General features: G+C 36.6%; 1 protein-coding gene across 1 annotated transcript; it reads right to left on the reverse strand.

Moving 5' to 3' along the window:
• Positions 1–725: 725 nt before the first annotated feature.
• LOC109099465 (CD9 antigen-like) lies at positions 726–20,544 on the reverse strand. Its single transcript, XM_042750848.1, has 8 exons — positions 20,364–20,544; positions 10,975–11,074; positions 3,935–4,032; positions 3,679–3,753; positions 3,489–3,572; positions 2,993–3,055; positions 2,721–2,804; positions 726–1,925 (listed from the first exon to the last, which is right to left on the reverse strand). Exons 1-8 carry the CDS (start codon positions 20,430–20,432, stop codon positions 1,860–1,862), a joined length of 639 nt encoding a protein of 212 aa, XP_042606782.1. The 5' UTR covers positions 20,433–20,544; the 3' UTR covers positions 726–1,859.
• Positions 20,545–20,875: the final 331 nt, after the last annotated feature.

The following is a 20,875-nucleotide window of genomic DNA, read 5'->3' on the forward strand; positions in this document are numbered from 1 at the left end:
GCAAAATCTAAAGTCAGAATTGCGAGATATAGTCAGAATTGCGAGTTATAAAGTCAGAACTGGGAGATATAAAGTCAGAATTGCAAGATATAAAGTCAGAATTGCGAGATAGAATTGCGAGATATAAAGTCAGAATTGCGAGATAGAATTGCAAAATCTAAAGTCAGAATTGCGAGATATAAAGTCAGAATTGCGAGATAGAATTGCGAGATTTAAAGTAAGAATTGCGTGTTATAAAGTCAGAATTTTGAGTTATAAATTCAGAATTCCGAGATATAAAGTCAGAATTGCGAGATAGAATTGCGAGATAGAATTGCAAAATCTAAAGTCAGAATTGCGAGATATAAAGTCAGAATTGCGAGATAGAATTGCGAGATATAAAGTCAGAATTGCGAGATAGAATTGCGAGATTTAAAGTAAGAACTGCGTGTTATAAAGTCAGAATTTTGAGTTATAAATTCAGAATTCCGAGATAGAATTGCAAAATCTAAAGTCAGAATTGCGAGTTATAAAGTCAGGATTGCGAGATATAAAGTCAGAATTGCGAGTTTTACAGTCAGAACTGTGAGATATAAAGTCGGAATTGCGAGTTGTAAAGTCAGAATTGTGAGATAGAATTGCGAGATATAAAGTCAGAATTGCAGGACACACTCTTAAAAATAAAGGTGCTTTAAAAAGGTTCTTTACAGTGATGCCATAGAAGAACAATTTTTTGGTTCCACAAAGTACCACTCAGTCAAAGGTTCTTTAAAGAACCATCTCTTTCTTACCTTTTTATAATCTGAAGAACCTTCTTTCACCACAAAGAACCTTTTGTGAAACAGAAAGGTTCTTCAGATATTAAAGGTTCTTTATGGAATCACTCAGACAAAAAGATTCTTCTTTGGGATTGTGAAGCACCTTTATTTTTTAAGAGTGTATAAACTTGCAATTCTGACCTTTGTTCTCGAAATTGTGAGTTTTTTCTCAGAACTGTGAGATATAAACTCGCAACTGGGAGTTACAGTATAAAGTCCAGTTCTGAGAAGACAAAAAAAAAAAAAAAAAAAAAAAAGAATTCTCAGAATTGCTACTCAATTCTGACTTCATTTCTCAGAAATGTGAGTTTATATTTCACAATTCTGAGAAAAAAAAAGTTAAAATAGCGAGAGAAAAAGTTGCAATTATTATTTACATTTTTTTTATTCAGTGACAGAAACAGGCTTCCATACTTACAGGTTTAGAACAACATGAGGGTGAGTAAATGGTTATAAAACTTTAAGTTTTAGGTGAACTTTCCATTCAAGAGGGTTTACTGTATGATATGGATACAAGGATTCTTCTGAAGATCACCAACATTTGAGTTTTCTGATCCTTAGGTAAGCATTTGTTTGCGTTTGAAATATGTCTGTGACGTAGAAGACTACTTTGTTTGTGTACAAATGCAAAGTGAAAGGCATCTGTGGGTCTTCTTCTCGGCCATGGGTTTGCCACAGAACCCCTGGCATCACATTACACAATATTTTTATCTGACATGCGAAGCCACGCAGCAACAGCCTGGAATAGCAACAATACCTAAACTCTCGCAGAAAATCAAAATGGCAGTCAAAATCTAAATGATATTAAAACTTCCAGTTCTGCACCCAACCAGCAGGCATTAAATAAAGACAATCCAGCAATCTGACAGAGTTTAAACAACAAGGCTGGACTGACCATTAGTTGGTTGAAGTGTACAGGATTATGAAAGTGGAGTTTGTTTTTGGCTCCTGAGTGGCAGAAGAACACCTTGAGCTTGGTTGAAATGTTACTGTTGTATATGCAAGTCCAGCAAAGGTTAAGTGTCAAAGGTGAAAGGTCATGTCTAGATGAGGAAGACTGTGTTAGATCACCTCCCTGCTGTTCCGGATTGCACAGCATAGGACCATACTGAAGATCATGCCAATAATCTGTAAAATGAGAAGATGTTACACATGAAATTATAACTGACTTCCTTTTTAATCCACACTCTTACTGTACATACAATAAGTGCACATTATTATGAAAAATGTTTGGTTTTACAAATATTATTATTATTATTAAAATATATATACCACCATTTGGGGTCAGTAAGATTCTTTTTAAAATAAATGAATACTTTTTTTCAGCAAGGATGCATTAACAAAAATGACAGTAAAGACATTTATAATGTTACAAACCATTTCTATTTTTAAATAAATACTGTCCTTTTGAACTTTGTATTCATCAGAGAATCCAGAAAAAAAAGTTTTTTTTTTTTTTTTTTAGCAAATTTTGTAGCAAATCAGCACATTATAAAGATTTCTGAAGGACCATGTGTCACTGATGTCACATATGATGCTGAAAATTCAGCTTTGACTCACAGGAATATATATTATTTTTTATTATATGTTATTATTATTATATTTTAAAGAGAAAAATAATATTTTTTAATATTATTATTTTTCAATATTTTTGTTTTTTTTGTGTTTTTTTTTTTATAAATGCAGCCTTAATAAACAAAAGAGAGTTCTTCCAAAAACATCTTACAAACCCCAAACATATATTTATTTATTTGTTTGTTTGTTTATATGACTTCAAAAACATAATCCAAAAGAAGGAAAATCATCAGGAAGCCTTGCTTTAAAAGTTAAAAGTATTTAAAAGTATTAAAATGATGAAGTTTGAACAGGATCAGGATAAAAACTGACTATATTGACTACAGTTAATGACATAACAGCATTTACCATGACTCCTGCGATTCCAATCCCCACATAACCCACGATGAAGAGCTTACTGTTGAAAAACTCTTCAATGGCCTCATGACATGTCTGCATAGAGTCAAACAGATAATTGACTGATTGATAATATGCATCTCAGTACCACACTTTCCTAAAAAATTCAGTTGAACAGATGTCACACTAACCGAAGTGTTATACAGTTATACAAGTGCCAAACCAACTAGTGTTCTACTAACTGCATTAATAATGGTCTACATCTCTGCTTCAGTCTTTCTCACCTGGTTTGATACGACGTCTTGACACAAACTGGTTTGTGTTGAAGGTGAGCCACAGCAGTCCAACTGCAGATTTGAAGTGTTACAAATTTAAATCTTTCATAATAAGGTTAGACAAATATATAAACATAATTTATTTTATATTTATTTATTTCTGGTAATTTATATAAAGCTAAAATAAGAACAATTTGAAATATTTCCTTGGCAATAAATTGAATAATGTTTAAGTAGTAAATTTACCAAAACTAAAAATGAAATGAAAATAAAAATAAGATATAATAAAAATAAAGCAAAACAGAAATGTTAAAAAATTTAATATAAAAATTAAATAAAATGTCAAAATCACAAACTAATTTTATTTAAAGTATCATTTAAATTTAATTAACACTCAAAATGTTATAGGGCAACTGATTTAGTTAATATTTTACACTTTATATTTACTCTTCCTGTTTAAATCAACAGTGAGACACAAAATATGAAGTAAAAAGTTTAAACTCACAATTAAATGGTAGGACTGGATGGTTGCATTACTGCCGTTGTTTACTGATGATTCGTCATAGAACTGTTTTACTTCCCTAATGATCTGAAATGACAAATTAATAAAAACCTGTGTTGTAAAAGTCAGACTGATTTTATTTCAAATGGACTCTGAATCAAAATGACTGGGATCTTTTGCAGTTTAGTAGTACCTCGTCTTTGTTGAGGAACCCAAACACTCCTGCAGCAACTTCTGCTCCAAAGATGACCAGAAGACAGGCGAAAAACTGCCATGAAAGAGAGACACAGTACCTGGGTTACGTCTACTTTAGATTTCAAACAGTATGTTTCTTCTTTTTTTCTATTCTCAAATCAGAATGTTTTGAATAAAACAACAACATCCTCAAGATTACTGTCAGTGAGCAATATTGTTTGTTAACTCAAAATGAGAAGAACAATCACACTCACCAATCCCAGAAGGCACTGAGACTCCCTCACGGCACCACAGCAGCCGAAGAAGCCCACCAGCATCACCAGACCTCCGGCTACGATGAGGATATAGACCCCTGCACAGGACACCAGAACATACAGAGACAGAATTTAGCTAAATTAATTTAAATACTACAAAGCATGCAATATGGCTTATTGCTATTGGTAGAAAAAACATTATTTGTTTAAAATACTTCAAATATTTAATAAACTCAAAAAGGGGTGAGGGATGTCAAATTTAAAATTCCAGTTCTGCGGAAATCTGTTGACTGTGTCTTTTTGTGGAAAGCAATTGACTGAATTTTTATTGAAAAATGTACATTTTAAATCCAAAATATGAAAATAGAGCAAAAAAAAAAAAAAATTAATCAGTTTTTTCCAACAGTTAAAATTATTGGATGCTAACATTGTGTTCTATGATGTGCAACACAAACACCTCTGTTAAAATCTCAGAAAATAGTAGTCTGGCCCTTTAACATCCAACAGTCTTTATTTCACCAATCAAGGAACATACAGGCAGGAACTCACACGCAGGACAAGGATTGACAAAGAACTCTGAACAAAATACTCCTTAAGAACACAACTTAATCAGAGGAAGATGAGACACACCTTGAATCAAATTGGAAACAATCAGGGGGCAGGAACAGGAAGATAACCAAATAAGAGCATAATGACACAAGTGGGGAAACTAGGAACACACAGGGAGGAAAACAGCAAAACGGGAACACAAGTCTGACATTACTTCCCCCTCCTGGAAGGTGCGTCCTTGTGCCTCACAACATCCAACAGGGAGGGGGGTGGGCACTCTGGAGCCCCTTAGGACAGACAGAGTAGGGAAATCAGGGGGCCATGGTGGATCAGACAATTCAGGAGGCCATGGCGGAGCAGCCTCTGAGGCCACGGCCCCATCCCCCGCCCCGGCCTCTACGGCTGAAGCCCTATAACGCCCCCAAAAGAATACTTGGGAAAAATAACAGGCTCAGAAGCCCTCCGTGGGCTAGACATAGGGACCGCGACCCTCTCCAGGCCTAATTCAGGAACGGGAGCCCTTCTTGAACTAAACTCAGGAACAGTAGCCATCCGCGGGGTAAACTCAGGAACAGGAGCCATCCGTGGGATAAACTCAGGAACAGTAGTCATCCGTGGGCTAAACTCAGGAACAGTAGCCATCCGTGGGCTAAACCCAGGAACAGTAGCCATCCGTGGGCTAAACCCAGGGTAGCCATCCGTGGGCTAAACCCAGGAACAGGAGCCATCCGTGGGCTAAACCCAGGAACAGGAGCCATCCGTGGGCTAAACCCAGGAACAGTAGCCATCCGTGGGCTAAACTCAGGAACAGTAGCCATCCGTGGGCTAAACCCAGGGAACAGGAGCCATCCGTGGGCTAAACCCAGGAACAGTAGCCATCCGTGGGATAAACCCAGGAACAGTAGCCATCCGTGGGATAAACCCAGGAACAGTAGCCATCCGTGGGCTAAACTCAGGGACAGTAGCCATCCGTGGGCTAAACCCAGGAACAGTAGCCATCCGTGGGCTAAACCCAGGAACAGGAGCCATCCGTGGGCTAAACCAGGAACAGTAGCCATCCGTGGGCTAAACCCAGGAACAGTAGCCATCCGTGGGCTAAACTCAGGAACAGTAGCCATCCGTGGGCTAAACCAGGAACAGGAGCCATCCGTGGGATAAACCCAGGAACAGTAGCCATCCGTGGGATAAACCCAGGAACAGTAGCCATCCGTGGGATAAACCCAGGAACAGTAGCCATCCGTGGGCTAAACCCAGGAACAGGAGCCATCCGTGGGATAAACCCAGGAACAGTAGCCATCCGTGGGCTAAACCCAGGAACAGGAGCCATCCGTGGGCTAAACCCAGGAACAGTAGCCATCCGTGGGCTAAACCCAGGAACAGTAGCCATCCGTGGGCTAAACCCAGGAACAGGAGCCATCCGTGGGCTAAACCCAGGAACAGGAGCCATCGTGGGCTAAACCCAGGAACAGTAGCCATCCGTGGGCTAAACCCAGGAACAGTAGCCATCCGTGGGCTAAACCCAGGAACAGAACCCTCCGTGGGTTGGAAGTGGGAACTGCAGCTCTTTTATGGCGCTAATCTGGGGCTAGAGCCATCTCTCGATTCTGGTCAGGGGATAGAGCTGATACTGGAGCGAACACTGGAACAAACTCATTGGCTGGAGCTGACACTCTTGTGCAAGGAAGGGGGCCTTGACCCATCCTTTTCTCCTCATCCTCCTCTTTTGATTATGGGTGAATAGGGCGGCCAGCAGCAGTCAGCGGTGGCCGGCGGGCCTGGCTAGCATGACTTTGTAGCGGCCTGTGGGCTTGACAACGGCACGGCGAAGCGTACGGCGATCTCCATTATCGTTTGGGGGTGGGGAACAAAACACTTTCAAAGAAGGAAAAAAACACATGGAGAAGGGGCAGTATTCTGTCACGATTCGACCTACTGTGGCGGGGATGGAGAAGCGTGGAGACGAAGGGCATTAACATCCAACAGTCTTTATTTCACCAATCAAGGAACATACAGGCAGGAACTCACATGTAGGATGAGGGTTGACATACAATACCGGACAAAGAACTCTGAACAAAACACTCCTTAAAGGGGTCATATGATGTTGCTAAAATAACATTATTTTGTGTATTTGGTGTAATTAAATGTGTTTATTCGATTTAAGTTTCAAAAAACACATTATTTTCCACATACTGTACATTAATATTTCCCCTCTAAGCCCCGCCTTTCTGAAATGCATCCTTTTTTAATTTTTTACAAAGCACATTGGTCTGAAAAGCGAGGTGTGCTCTGATTGGCCAGCTATCCAGTGCTTTGTGATTGGCCGAATGTCTCAAGCGTGTGACGGAAATGTTACGCCACTTGTCATACTGTGATGCGTGTCCCGGTCAGAACACCAGTGAGACAAGACAAAAACAATAAAACCCATTACAAACAAGCCATTTGTTGCATCCAGTGGGGACATAATTACAGATTATAATAACTTCTACTGTGTTTTTATGCATTGCGTTGCATCGCGCCGCTCCATAAAATGTGCTGCATACTAAATATTTGGGTTGAACTGTTTTGGAACAGTGTTGTAAATACTTCTTTTGTGTTTATAGTGTTGTATTTGGATGGTGCATATAATGCAATGAAACAGCGTCTCCACAACATGGCGCCAGCGGCAACAGGAAGAATCAAAGTTACGCCTTCCTTCTTTGCGTGAACATTTGGGCGATGTTATGCAAATCTTCCCACATCGGGACTTAGACATGTGGGGGAGTGTTGATTGACTCTTAACTTTTATAAAGAATATCTATTTGGATTTGAGACTTTAGTCTTTGCAACTTTACATATCTTCTTCATGCACCAAGAGCATGTAACACTCCAAAGAGAAAGGAAACTTGAAATCGCATCATATGACCCCTTTTAAGAACACAACTTCATCAGTGGGAGACACACCTTTATTCAAATTGGAAACAATCAGGGAGCAGGAATGGGAAAATAACCAAATAAGGGCATAATAACACAAGAGGGGAAACTAGGAACACATAGGGAGGGAAATAACAAAACAGGAACACGAGTCTGACATTAGTCCCTTTTTGGCACTACATTGCTGTAGTTTCCGCAAGATGTTATGTAACTGAGTCACCAGCGCAAGCGTTACATGAGCCTCTTTAGGAGATGACAGCATGTGTTTGAGCACAGCGTGACCGCCCACAACCCTTCAAGATGATGTCATTGGTTTTCACTCCAGCCACTTCCATCAACTTATTATCCTAATTAGAGCAAAATAGAAAGAGAGCGTGGGGTGCATGAATTCCCATCTGCCTCCACAACAGAGCAAAGCCACGACGAAGTCTAATGTCTGACAGGTTCAGTCAACCTCAGGGCATGGAGAGTCAGCTTCCTAGTACTTACTGATCTAGGATAAGCTTCCTCAGACTCCAGCCTCAAATGGTAATCTAGAGAAATGAGCTCTTTAGTTCAGCATGGGGAGTTCAACCTGAGCCGGTATAATTATGCCACAGGAGACAGGTGGGAAGTCTGGAAATGAGATCGAAGCTCTCTTGAGAGAGAGAGACTGTAGGGAATATCGCGACCCCTTTATCTTGCTATATCATTAAATAGGATAAAAGAGCAGATGATGAGTAATTATTATGCTGCTGTCACCCTTTAGTATGTCATTTTCATGATTCAGGCCAGGGTATTAGAGGTTATAAAAATGTGTGATTTTTTTTTACCTCTTATGCTAATCAAGGTTACATTTTTTTATTATTACAAATACAGTAAAAATTGTAATATTGTGAAATATTATAACAATTTAAAATAACTGTTTTTTTCATATATATATTTTTAAAACGTAATTTATTCCTGTGATGCAGAGCTGAATTTTAAGCATCCTTACCCCAGTCTTCAATGTCACATGATCCTCAAGAAATCAGTCTAATATGCTGATTTGCTGCTCAACAAACATTTCTGATTATTATCAATGTTGAAAACAGGTGTGCTGCTTCAGTGTGATATTGTTTTTATACAACAGCTTGATAAACAATAAATTAACACCGAGTATCTTACATTTTAGACAGTATTGCCAGCTTGACCCGTCAATGGCAATAGATTGAAATAAAATCTAAACAGAATTAGCCGTTCACACAATGTACTGGTGTGCCGTTCAATGAATGAAAGCATTTTGAACAAACTGGTTGAGTGAATAATTCAGCGACTCACTCATAAAGACAACTTGTTTAGACCCTGAATTAATCAGTGTATTTTAACAAATTGGTTAAGTGACTAATTCAACAACTCACTCATAAAGACAGTCACTTTTCGCCACTCACTGGTGTAACAAAATAAGCTGCTAAAGGAGTCACTAAAAATCCCCATCACTAGATACAAGCGGATTGATATAAACAGAGAAAAGTCCCTGATGTTCGATTAAACAATAGACACCCTCATAAACACGTCACATCATTTGAGGTGTCATTCATATCTTTAATACTTATAATGCTTAGGTTTAGGACTTTGTTCAAATTGCTAGCCCTCAGCATGAGCAATGGTGATACTTGTCTTTGCAAACACCACTAAATATAGCAATCATATAAAAAAAGAAAAAAAAAGAAAACCCAGAAAGTCCAATTAACCCTATCCTTGCGTAGACTGATGACAGAAGGTCTGGAAACCTTGACCAAAGCCACTAGAAGGCACGCCTGCAACCATTAGCCGAAAAAGCGTAACGGCTAAAGCTAAAGCTTGTGGTCTGGCAGTACGTGGAAAAAGAGACCAGAGGCCATTTTTTTTTTAAATGGAAATGAAGGATAGTCTTTACTACGCTGAATAAACAACTTTTTAGATTAAATAGCTTATCATTTAATCAATTGACAGCCTATCTGCTAATCTTCAACATGTTTTACACTAAACAATACTTTTGGATTTAACTATTTTTAGAGTTTACCATGAAAAAAAAATGATGATTTTTTATAGGAGTAGTTGATTTTTTTTGGGAGGTGGGATTCAGCTTACGGCACTTCTCATTCATTCCTATGGGATCCGTAAACGGTTGAGTGTCGCACAACTCTGACTGAAATTCACTGACGTCAAGGCTATTATGAATTGCAATTCATTCACTCTGCTGTGTTGTGCTCTGGGTTGTGATAACAGCAAATCACAATGGATTATTTACCAAGAGATGTGGATGTATGGGATTCTTTTGATTAAATATTTCTCGTTAGCATAGATGCGTTTTTACATTTTAGGAGTTAGCAAGTTCATAATGAAACTTGCAAAAGGTTAAACTCACGTGCAAAGCATTCATTATGCTCCACCTAAAGCTAATAAATCAACAACATGTTTTTGATCTTTGATCTAAGTACAGTTATGTGAGTGTAGATACGCTGCACTTCGATCATCGTCTGTCTCACCTCACTCTTGTCAGTCAGCTCGACTCACTCTCCTCACTGAATAAATGAAATCTGATTTGTGATGCGACTGTTTCATTCAGCACGCTGCATTGAGCGGCTATGTTCAGTTTTTAATTGTAGTGTCTGTTTACTGAACTAAATGATTTTTAATACAATAAAAAATCAAAACGACGGTGGGGGTCGGTGTCACGGCTTAACACCGGTATCACCGTCAACACTGTCTATTGCAGCAAGCACAATGTACATTTATTATTCTATAAATATATAGTGGAACTATGTTACTATAAGGGAGAATATATAATAACAGAAACAGAAACTGGCTAGTTTCAGTAAGTCTATGAATATATTGTATTTGTATCTAACTATGGCAAACATGATTGTGTGCGATGCAAATCTGACTGTGTTTTGCAGGCTGAAATGAGGAAGATGTCAAGTCTTGATCTGGGTTGGTGAGAAACGACTGTGTGACTTTGTCACTGGGATCTTGCTGAGGCTTTGAGTCATTCTCTTCACAGCTTTAAGTGCTAAAAGCCACAGATGAGGGTGATGTCAGCGCCTAAACCGAGCTTGAGGAGGCCGTCTGAGGATAAGAATATTTCCTGACACCACGAAGTTCTGTTCTCCTCTGCATCCAGATATAGCACTACACAACCTTCCAGGTTGAACCGTTGCTACAGCAAACCTGAAGCCTTGTGGTTTCCTCCATGTATGCACAACTTGAAATGTCACTTCCTGTTTTCAGAAACACCAGCTTCTGAAATGTACAAGAACTCAGTGTGTCTCACGAGGGCTGGGCAGAAGGCCGTGGAAACATTGCCACCCTGAGTGGCCTCAGATGTTTCCATCCAGTACCAATAAACACTAGGTCTGTCTGACGCTACTTTATTTCTGTGTAAAGGGATACAGTGGGAAATCACTAAATATTTGTTTTAATTAAAAAAAAAAATATTATGTATACAGTATATACAGGGTGCGATTTGTGTCTGTATTTTCAGTATTTCTGAAGAACTGGATGCTGCTCTCTGAAACTGCCAAAATTAGACATACTGTCTGTAAGGTAATATTATGAATTATTATTCATTAATTACTGACCGATGAAGAAGGTTTCGGGTCCGTCTTCTCCGAGAAGAGACACAGTATGTGGATCAAGTCTGAGCCAGAGGCCCACAGCCAGAACCAGCGAGCCCATCAACTGCAAAAACAACAGCAGAAGATCTTTAGAGGATCTCGTTTCAGATCCAAAGAAGACAAAAGTAGACATTTTTGAAGAATCATCATCAGATAAAATCACTAAACAACACATTACATGTCAATTTGTGCTAAATTAACGTCAGCTCAAGTTCAATTCCTCAAGATGAATTCATTTGACAAAAATGAATAAGAAAACACTGTCAGACACTGTTTGTGTAAGGCCTGAAAAACTCTTTGTCTTCATTTTTCTGCAGGTATGGAGAGGTGGCACAGATATTTCCACTCTGGATTCTTCCGCTCTTAAACCTGAGAAATGACAGCTGAAGGCCAAACTATAAAATGAAAAGCAGGCTGTAGAATTCAGCCACCATCACCATTAAACAAACTCTAATCACTGCTGACAAGGAAAGCAGACACTCATCTGTTAAAGCTCATTCAAAAGCCCTTTCGTTTGAGTATAGTTTGATTTGATTTAAAATTCCTTTCCCAGTTTTACACTCTTGGATTCCTGCCACCACTGGGTGCAATTTCTAGAGCCCTATGATAGTAATGCTAGTACTACTACTATTAATAAAATTATTATTAAAACATTATTTTTAAAGGAATATTTACTAGAAAAATTATGTACCAGAATTTATTTAGCAGAAAAATTAAAATAAACCATTATTTAGAGATGCTTTTGATTATTAAAATTTAATGAAACCATTAAAATGGAATTGCAAAAATTAATGGAAAACAGAGTTTGGTAAAAAAATCAAAAAAATAAATAAAAAATAAACGAATTTGAGAAAAAATAAATAATTTCATAGGGCCATAAAATGTAATTTTTGTTAAATGTTTAATAAATTGCAGTTTAATATTGTAAGTTTTATGATTTCAGTTAATTACATTTGAATATAGTTTAATCAACAGAGTCTAGAAAAATTGAAAAAAAAAAAAAAAAATTAAAATTAAAAATTAATTTGTATCCATAAAAAATAAAAACGGAAAAAACAGAATTTGAAAAATAAATAAATGAATAAAACGAAATATGGGAAAAAATCTAATGGATTTCATAGGGCCCTGAATTTCTCCAATTTGGAGAATGTAAAACATGTTAAAATGGGCTTTTGTGTAAAATCAACACCTCTGGGATTTCTCAGGTCTTAAGGGCAAAGATCATCTAAGGCTGTGAAAAATCATATTACATGTGTTTAAAAAAAGAAATCCACGAGGATGATGCAAGACGAGCGGCACTTTCCTCAGCCGCTCCTGTCTGCTACAGCTGTCATATAACACAACCCCCCCCCAAAACACTCGCAGTGTGTGTGTCCCTCCCCTTCCTCCCTCTCCAGAGATCTCCTCCAGCATCAGGAGTTATCTCTGGGACAAAAGACCAACTGTCTGTCTGTTACACACGGCACTATACAGGACAATGAGCAAGTGTGTCTGCGCGTGCGCTTGAAAAATATATTCATTATGATTTCTGAAGGATCATGTGACACTGAAGACTGGAGTAATGATGCTGAAGATTCAGCTTTACCATCACATTTGACAATATATTCACATAGAAAACAGTTATTTAAAACTGTAATAATATTCCACAATATTACTGTTCTTATTGTATTTTTGATCAAATAAATGCAGGATAAAAATATCAATCTATTTAAAAATATATATATATAAAATGAATCTCTATTGAAAAATAAATATACTAAAATGTGCACAATTGAATTGATACTCCAAATAAAGTTTAATCATAATTACTATATCAGAGAGTCTTGAGTTATATGCCAGTAAATATGTTAATAGATTTAAACTATACTTAGTATGAAATAAATGTATTTAAAATATATTACTTTTTTATTAGGGAAGTAATTATGAATAATTATAAATAATTCTCAAATATTTCGTTTTAAATGTAAATACCATAACAATGCATGGATAATAGTAAGAATAATAAATAAAAGAATAAGAAAGACAATTAAAAACTGGAAAAACATTTAAAATGAGCAAATGCCAGAATGCTGATGTGAGTCAGCTTTAGGCCTGTTTCCACTCTTATAAATTGCCTGTTGGGTCGCTTTTGGCTTTCTATTGTTATTTTACATACAGTATATGGAAAACATATTGGCTTTTTCAAGTTTATTGGGAGTTTTATGGAGTCCTTTTTTCCACAATTTCAGCAACAAATAGAGTTTTCATTTGTAGCAAAAAAGAACCCGGCCATGATTAAACCAGCAGACTTTGCTTTGACTTTTCATGTTCCAAGTGACCATATGAACACAATATAAACTCGAGATCATGAGATCACATGTCTGCATTCCCTAATGAAGAACTTACAGCAAACACCAAAACAGCAATTCTAACGCTGGAAAAGAAGGAGGAGCACTTCAAACCAAGTCCTTATGGAACAAGAGAAACAGAAAGACAGGAAAAAAAGAATGAAAGAATTGGTCAGCCCAAACCCAGGAAAAGCTGATTAGATCTCCTGGTGGAAAACAGAATCCAGTCCGCTCAGGGAAGTTTCCATTTTAACAGCACTCATGTAGTGCACTAAACCGCACACTATACTGGTCAGAGTGTTGGCCAAGAACCAAATAAAGGGTCTTTACTGGCATTGATGGTTCAGTGAAGAACCTTTTACATCCATAGAACTTTCCATTCCACAAAAGATTCAATAGAGTCAAAAAAAACCTTTAGATTCTTAAAATGTTGTTCACACTAAGGTTAAACAAAGTCTTTTATTTGGTAACACTGGCTTTATTTAAAGTAAACATGATTTGATAAACCTGACTACAATTTGATGTTAAGTAACTAAAATGATTTTTAACACTCTGTTCAGGTAGAAATATCTATCCTACTGAAAAAAAAGACATCTTTAAACGAACATTTTTAAATACATTTATTTTGCCCAGTATACTACAAATACATTTACACATTTATGTACTTAATAAAAACACCCTGCAATTGTACTTTTAGTGTACTAAGTACTAGTGTACTAGTGTACTAATCTGGTATACTTAAAGCCTGCTAAATCAGAACAACTAATTTTGTGCTTAATGCACTTTAATTGTGAGTTATTATTGTTGTGGTCCAACTAAAGATATACTGAAGTATATTTGATTGTGCTAAAGTGGAACTATTGCGAGTATACTTCAGATACACTTTAAATATCTTGCATTTAAAGACTGGTATTATTCAAAGATCATACAACCCTCATCAACAGTGATTTTGATATATTTAAGGTTTAATATATCAAATATATATGGTTTAATACTAAAAAATGTGCATTGTGTGCACAAGTAGTACTCCAAATAAATCATTATAATTTTATACCAGTATAAGTTTTAAGAAATGTCAATAAATATGTTAATGGATTTGAAGCATACTTGGTATGAAATAAATGTATTTTAAATAAATAGGTTTTTATAGGTTAACAATCGATCATTTTCCAATTCTGTAAATTATCTGTGAATGCATACAGTACCCTTGTTATGACACAGTATAATGTTTACAGTATTGAGAGCGTGTGGGAGGAAAGGGAGAGTGTTCTGTTATCTGATGATCAGGGGTGTGGTGGAACACACACACACACACACACACACCCACACCCACACCCACACACACACACTTGGGTATTTCGCCAATTATGCGAATTTCTGACTCTGTGGACTTTTAAAAAGTAAACTCCCTTAAAAACACACTTGTCAAACTCACAGTTTTAGCCGTGGTCCCGTGGACATGTGTGCATCACAGGAAAATTCTGTCATTTCCACCTCATCTCAAATCAACATTCATTCTCTGGCAGAAATTCCAGAATTTTACTAATTATATGAAATGACAGATTTCTTTGCCTTGCTAAGGTTAATTTAAGCTAGCATTTTATCCTAAACCCACATTTAATAGTATTTCTATACTGTTAGCATATTTGAACAGAATTATACCATGATTGGAAATAAAACACAATATAAATATTACGAAATTAAGCTACAGTTCTTATTTGTGTAAAAACTGATTATCATTTTTGCACAATAAATCATTGTCATGTTTTTTTTTTATTTCATTGTTGGTTATCTTGTAAAAAGTAAACTTTAGCATACCTTTATGAATAAATATTAAGAACATTTATTACATAAATAATATACTATAGAAGAATACTTAAGTACAAACTGAATATAATGTTTCTGGGCACCTATAATTGCATGCTCTTTGCAATTACATGAAAATGTATTATGTGATATTAAATGCAACTATTTGAAAAGAGTGATTTTTGACCCATTTAAGTAGGGCTCTTTATGTAATTTTAAATAAAGCATTTATAGTAAACTAATATATTAAGTAATTTCTATAAAAACTTGTATGTCATGTATTTAAATAAGTTTAATCACACCTTTTTAATGATGAAATTGCAATTTAGTACATTAATTGTGTAATATCAATGTAATAACATACTATAGTTTAAATTCAGATCAAATATATTACATGTGCTTTAATATGTTGACAACACAAGAAAATGTCACAACACCATTAAAACATGATGATTTAAGATATATGCTTTTTGAAAACTTACGATTCAACATTATTACAAAGTGCATTTAAGTGAAATGTTAAGAAACAGTCATGAAAGCGAGCTCTATAAGCAGCCTTTTATTTCATTAATATTATATTATCTGCAAGTACACTACAGCACATTCAACACAGTTAAGCACAGCTATTATTCACAAGTGTTTATATTATGAAATAAAATAAAAAAATGCAATTGATATTTTTATAGTTTAGAATTGAAAGTCTGGGCCAATAAAAACTAAATGCGTTTCAAAACTAGCAAAAATACATAGTAAAGGGTTGTTAAAAAAGACAAAGGAAATAATCAAATCTAGAACATCAAGTGCCTGCACTTGAAAAAAAAACACCCATCTACACACATAACGCCCAGAGACAGCAACACATGAAGTGCACACACACACACACACACACACACACACACACACACACACACACACACACACACACACACACACACACACACACACACAGTGCCGGAAGGAACACAGAGTTGAGAAAAATCAAGAGAGTCTTTATTAACCCAACACAGGGTAACTCCAACATGGATCACAGAAGAAAGACACACGTACTGACTTGTAGACCCAACAAACACAGACTGGACAGACTAGGACCTTTATACATAAATTAACGGGGACATGGAACACATGGGGAAGAAACTAGACACACCTGGAATCAAATTAACCAACCACAGGAGACAGAAACTGGGTCACACGGGCAAAAACACACATAATGAGTCCAGGGGTGTTACACACACACACACACACACACACACACACACACACACACACACACACACACACACACACACACACACACACACACACACACACACACACACACACACATCCATCCCTACAGACATGAAGTGTGTGTTTACCACAAAGCCACTCCTGTCCTGTTAGCATCAATTATAGGAGCATTACCATAACTCATGCACCTCTTCCTCTGCTAATGTGCCGTTCTTCTTTGGATCAAGTCTGTATGGTCAATAGACCAGTTGGTGATTAAGATATATAAACCATACGAGTTATACTTGAGCTAACTGGTTACTCAACATAACATGGAAGCAGCAGAGCCAAAAACAATACTGTTTCCTTTTTACCCGAGGTTCGCTATCCACATTATTTCTGTCACTGTCACAAGGGGGTCACTTCATTTGTCTTTCAAGACAAACCTCACTCTTTCATGCCTTCCTGTCTGCTGTGCCCTTGACAGTGGGCCTACAGATGTACAATCTGACAGCATTATCAATAATTAATGAGGCTCACACATCATGGGAGTATGATTCACTCTCAACAGAATAGATCATCCAAGATAAGACACATCTGTTTGGATTTATGGGTAAAGCATACACAGAATGAAATCAACCAGTAAAATATAATTTAAAATACAAATATATCTTCTTCTTTTTTTTTTTTTTTTGCTGTGTTAAAGAAATAGTTTAGGTTCAAAACAAGTTATACGATTTAGAATTTAACATTGATGACTGAGGGATTTTCTGTTGAAGCTGACAGCATGTCGTCACAGATGTTGTCCATACTAACACATTCCTTTAATAAAGATGATGATAATCACAAACAGCCACCGCTTTATTAAAGATGTTGGTAATAAAAAATGGTAATTGCCTGCGAGATTAATGTGGCTCTAAACAGGTCAGAGATCATCATCCTGTACAGTTTCCTCTCTCTGTCCTATTCAGTCTAGTCCTAACTGTGCCCATTTTCCATGACTGAGCTCTGCATGGTTGAGCTGGGAGGGTTACGAGGTGGGAGGTTTTATATTGAAAAAATTAATTTGAAACTTTTTTGTTTTTTTTTTCAGGTTTTTGTGTGAAGATGTACAGTGCAGAAATTTCTCTGGTTAAACACTGACTTTTTTTGATCAAATTCATCATTTAAATTTATTTGTATGAACTTTGATGATATTTTTTGTTTAGATTTCAGAGATTGATAATTATTGATATTAAATTAAAATTTAAAGGGGATTCAACTCAGCCATGAACATTTTTTCAGCTCTTCTGTTTGCTAAAATACAAAACTGTTGTATCAGTTTAAACCAAGCTGTTTTTAACCAAGAGTTTGTGTGTTTTATGTGTCACTTTACTAATGACGCTCTTTAATTCTCACTGGTTAACTAGGTCAGGATCATACCAACGGTCTCTCTTTAGCTCTCTCTCTCTCACAGTCTCTAACCCTTTTCTATCCTATTTCCCCGTCGGCCTCTTAATCAGGCTTGAAGGTTTGTATTTTTCTATTTTTGTTTTATCACATTTTTAAGGATTTTTTTAAGGGTTAAAGGGTATTTAAAGACAAAGGCCAGGTGTTTCTGTTCAGAGTAGCCCACAGCTGGGATGTTTTGAAAGGACATATAAAGTGTGGAGATGAAGCTCATATGGATGGCCTAAAGCCTGTGACTTGCAGTCCCAACAAAGCCTTACAAGAGCAACATAGATGGACAATTGCACTACATGGCTACTCGTTTCACAAAGTCTCCTTCAAAACACCCTTAACACTGATGCTCAATGCATGTGTGGAAGTGGAAAAAGTTACACTGAGTAATACAGGAGCTTCCTTTGACTGGAAAGATGTGTTTGGATAAGATCAGATAATGAATGCTTGGAATGAAATGGTGTTGGATTAACTTCAAAGCAATTTTCAATCAGAAATGCTAAATTACACAAATAATTAGGCGAGTATCTCATTGGATGAAATGTGTAAACACAGAATTAGGCTGAATTCCAATACTCCGATAATCTTTGTTTTATTCACTTATTCAAAAAAAAAAAAAAAATTTTACAGTGTACTGTTTTTATGAGAAAAGTATTCAGTATGCATTGTGCAAGATGCATGCATATATGTTGCATGTTTAGTAAAGTGAGTGAATGCAATTTTTTGTCTAAATGTCTTAATTTGTGGTAAGCCTAAAGTTAAATATGCTCCACTCACTGTACACTTCACATGATTTCGGCGGTTGTAGCAGATAACCTGTGCATTAAAGTATATATTTCTGACATATTTTCATATGTCCTCATTTAGACGGCTGAGCATACATGTGTGTGTGACAAACTGAAGGTCCAGCTAAAGGAAAATGTCACTTGTCTGGCACTTTGGCAAAACCTGATGCTAAAATGGCTGAAAATGTGGGGGAAAAGCATGGTAATGTAATATAAAATACTAATAAATCTTTACTAGAGTTCTGTTATTGTGGAAACAGAGAACGTTCCTAAAATTCAGACTTATTTAATAGGAATTTAGGCGTTTCTGTGCAATGCTTAAATGTGGAAACCACATTCACATTAATTATTGTTAACAGCTCCAAAAAAAAAAGAAGAAGAAGAAGAAAACTTAAGAACTTAATGACAAGTCAGGATGATACACCCAAAGACAGACCTCTCAAAACCTTTTTGACCAATGCATTTTCATAAGTTTGCTGGTTGTTCATGATTACTGGAAAAGTTTTTTTTTTTTTTTTTGTATATTTAATAGAGAGCTGCGCTTATACAAATATATGTTTATAATATAAATACTCTCATGACTTTTTAAGATTTTATTACTTTCAGTGATTTTTCCTGCCTGGAAATGACTATTTTAATGTTTCTCTGTATATCCAGATTTATTATGAGCGCAGGAAACATAGTAACTGATTCCTCTTTTTTATTAAGATCCTATTTTTTTCTAATATTTTATTTAAAGAGTAATTATTATAATCACTCAGATTAAGAATTTATTTTAATGCACGATTAAATTCAGAAGTGAATTCACTCTAGAAAACTCCAGGAGAGTTTGACCATGAACTGTCATGTTCCTCTGAGAAAGATCAGGATGGACTGATGGCTGTTCCATAAGTTTTTGGTAAATCAGATAAAAGTGTCAGCTTATTGAAAAATACTGTAGCCAGCCCTTCATTAAAAATTGTGGTTCCTGCACCAGTTAGTAAATGAATCCGTGTTTTAACAAATCTTTTAATGAACGAATCATTCTTATGAATTTACCAGGTTCTCTAAAGTCTCTCCTAGTTCTCCCTGTCCTGACTGTCTGTTTCCACAAAATATCATTTCATGTTAAGTCTGTATATGAGAATTTATTAGTTGTTCTTAATGAATGAATCCATCATTCACTGAACGAGTCGGTTCATCTGAGTGAGATATTTGATTTGTAAACGAAAAAAGAAAATTAAACTTGTCAATAAACGTTTAAAAGGAAATTTCATAATTTATTCATCACAGATGAACTTATGAAATGAATGAATCAGACACCTGATGGACTGAATGAAGTGGCCATTAATAAAGGACAATAAGAATCATTTGGGCCAGTGAGTGAATCATTCAATGCTTCATTCATAATAAACAAAGCTCACAGCTCCACCTTCTGGCGTATCGACATAACCCGCAGACAGGGAGACTGAACTAATCTTGAACAGATTCAGAAGATTCGGGCAGTGAGGTGAACCAAAAACACACAGTGCCACAGAGCGCCAGTGTCCGGCTGCTGGCCTCCAAACAAACACACGCTGAAGGAAAAAGGGGCGGGTTTTCCCCAGTGGAAAATCTGATTTGAGTCGTACAGCAGCGACTTCAAGCCTGCCTGCGAAGCTTTAAATTCCCTCATAAAGTGCGTAAACACACCAACACACACAACGAATAAATGACTCGCAAAGTGCACGCAAAACTGACTCCACATTGCGCAATATACTAAAATAGCACACATGATAGCATGCAAATACAACACAAATGCACTGCTTACCCAGAATATAAAGTTGAACACGAAGAGGAGATATTTCACACATTTCATCCCGCCTTCAACTTTCCCCATGGTGAAAGTGTAATTTGACGGGCTCTTCTTTCAAAACAGTCCGGCTTATGGTGTACACCGCGGAGATGCTGCTGCACTGCACGAGCTCTGTCAACATCTGCACTGGTAGCAGCGGCTGAGCGCTTCAGTCCCGCCCCACTGAATAATGCGTGAGGGGTAACTCTAGGGGGGCTCGGGATGGGCAGTGGTCCACCCGCGCTCCGCACAGTGGCTTCTTTCATGGGAGCGCGCGATCCCAGCCAAAACAGAGAAATCTTTTAAAGGCTTTTTTGTTTAATGGAGAACTACAGAGCACAAGCAGATAAACATTTAGAAACATTCCACAATAAATATTTTCACTCTTAAAATAATTGCTAAATTGAAGTAAATATGAAAACTCGTATCATGAAACATTTTTTTTTTCTTCAAAAAATATGCTTCAGGTATCTGTCATAGTATTTCTT

The sequence above is a fragment of the Cyprinus carpio genome, chromosome B23 (assembly GCF_018340385.1).
Source record: "Cyprinus carpio isolate SPL01 chromosome B23, ASM1834038v1, whole genome shotgun sequence".
NCBI lineage: Eukaryota > Metazoa > Chordata > Actinopteri > Cypriniformes > Cyprinidae > Cyprinus > Cyprinus carpio.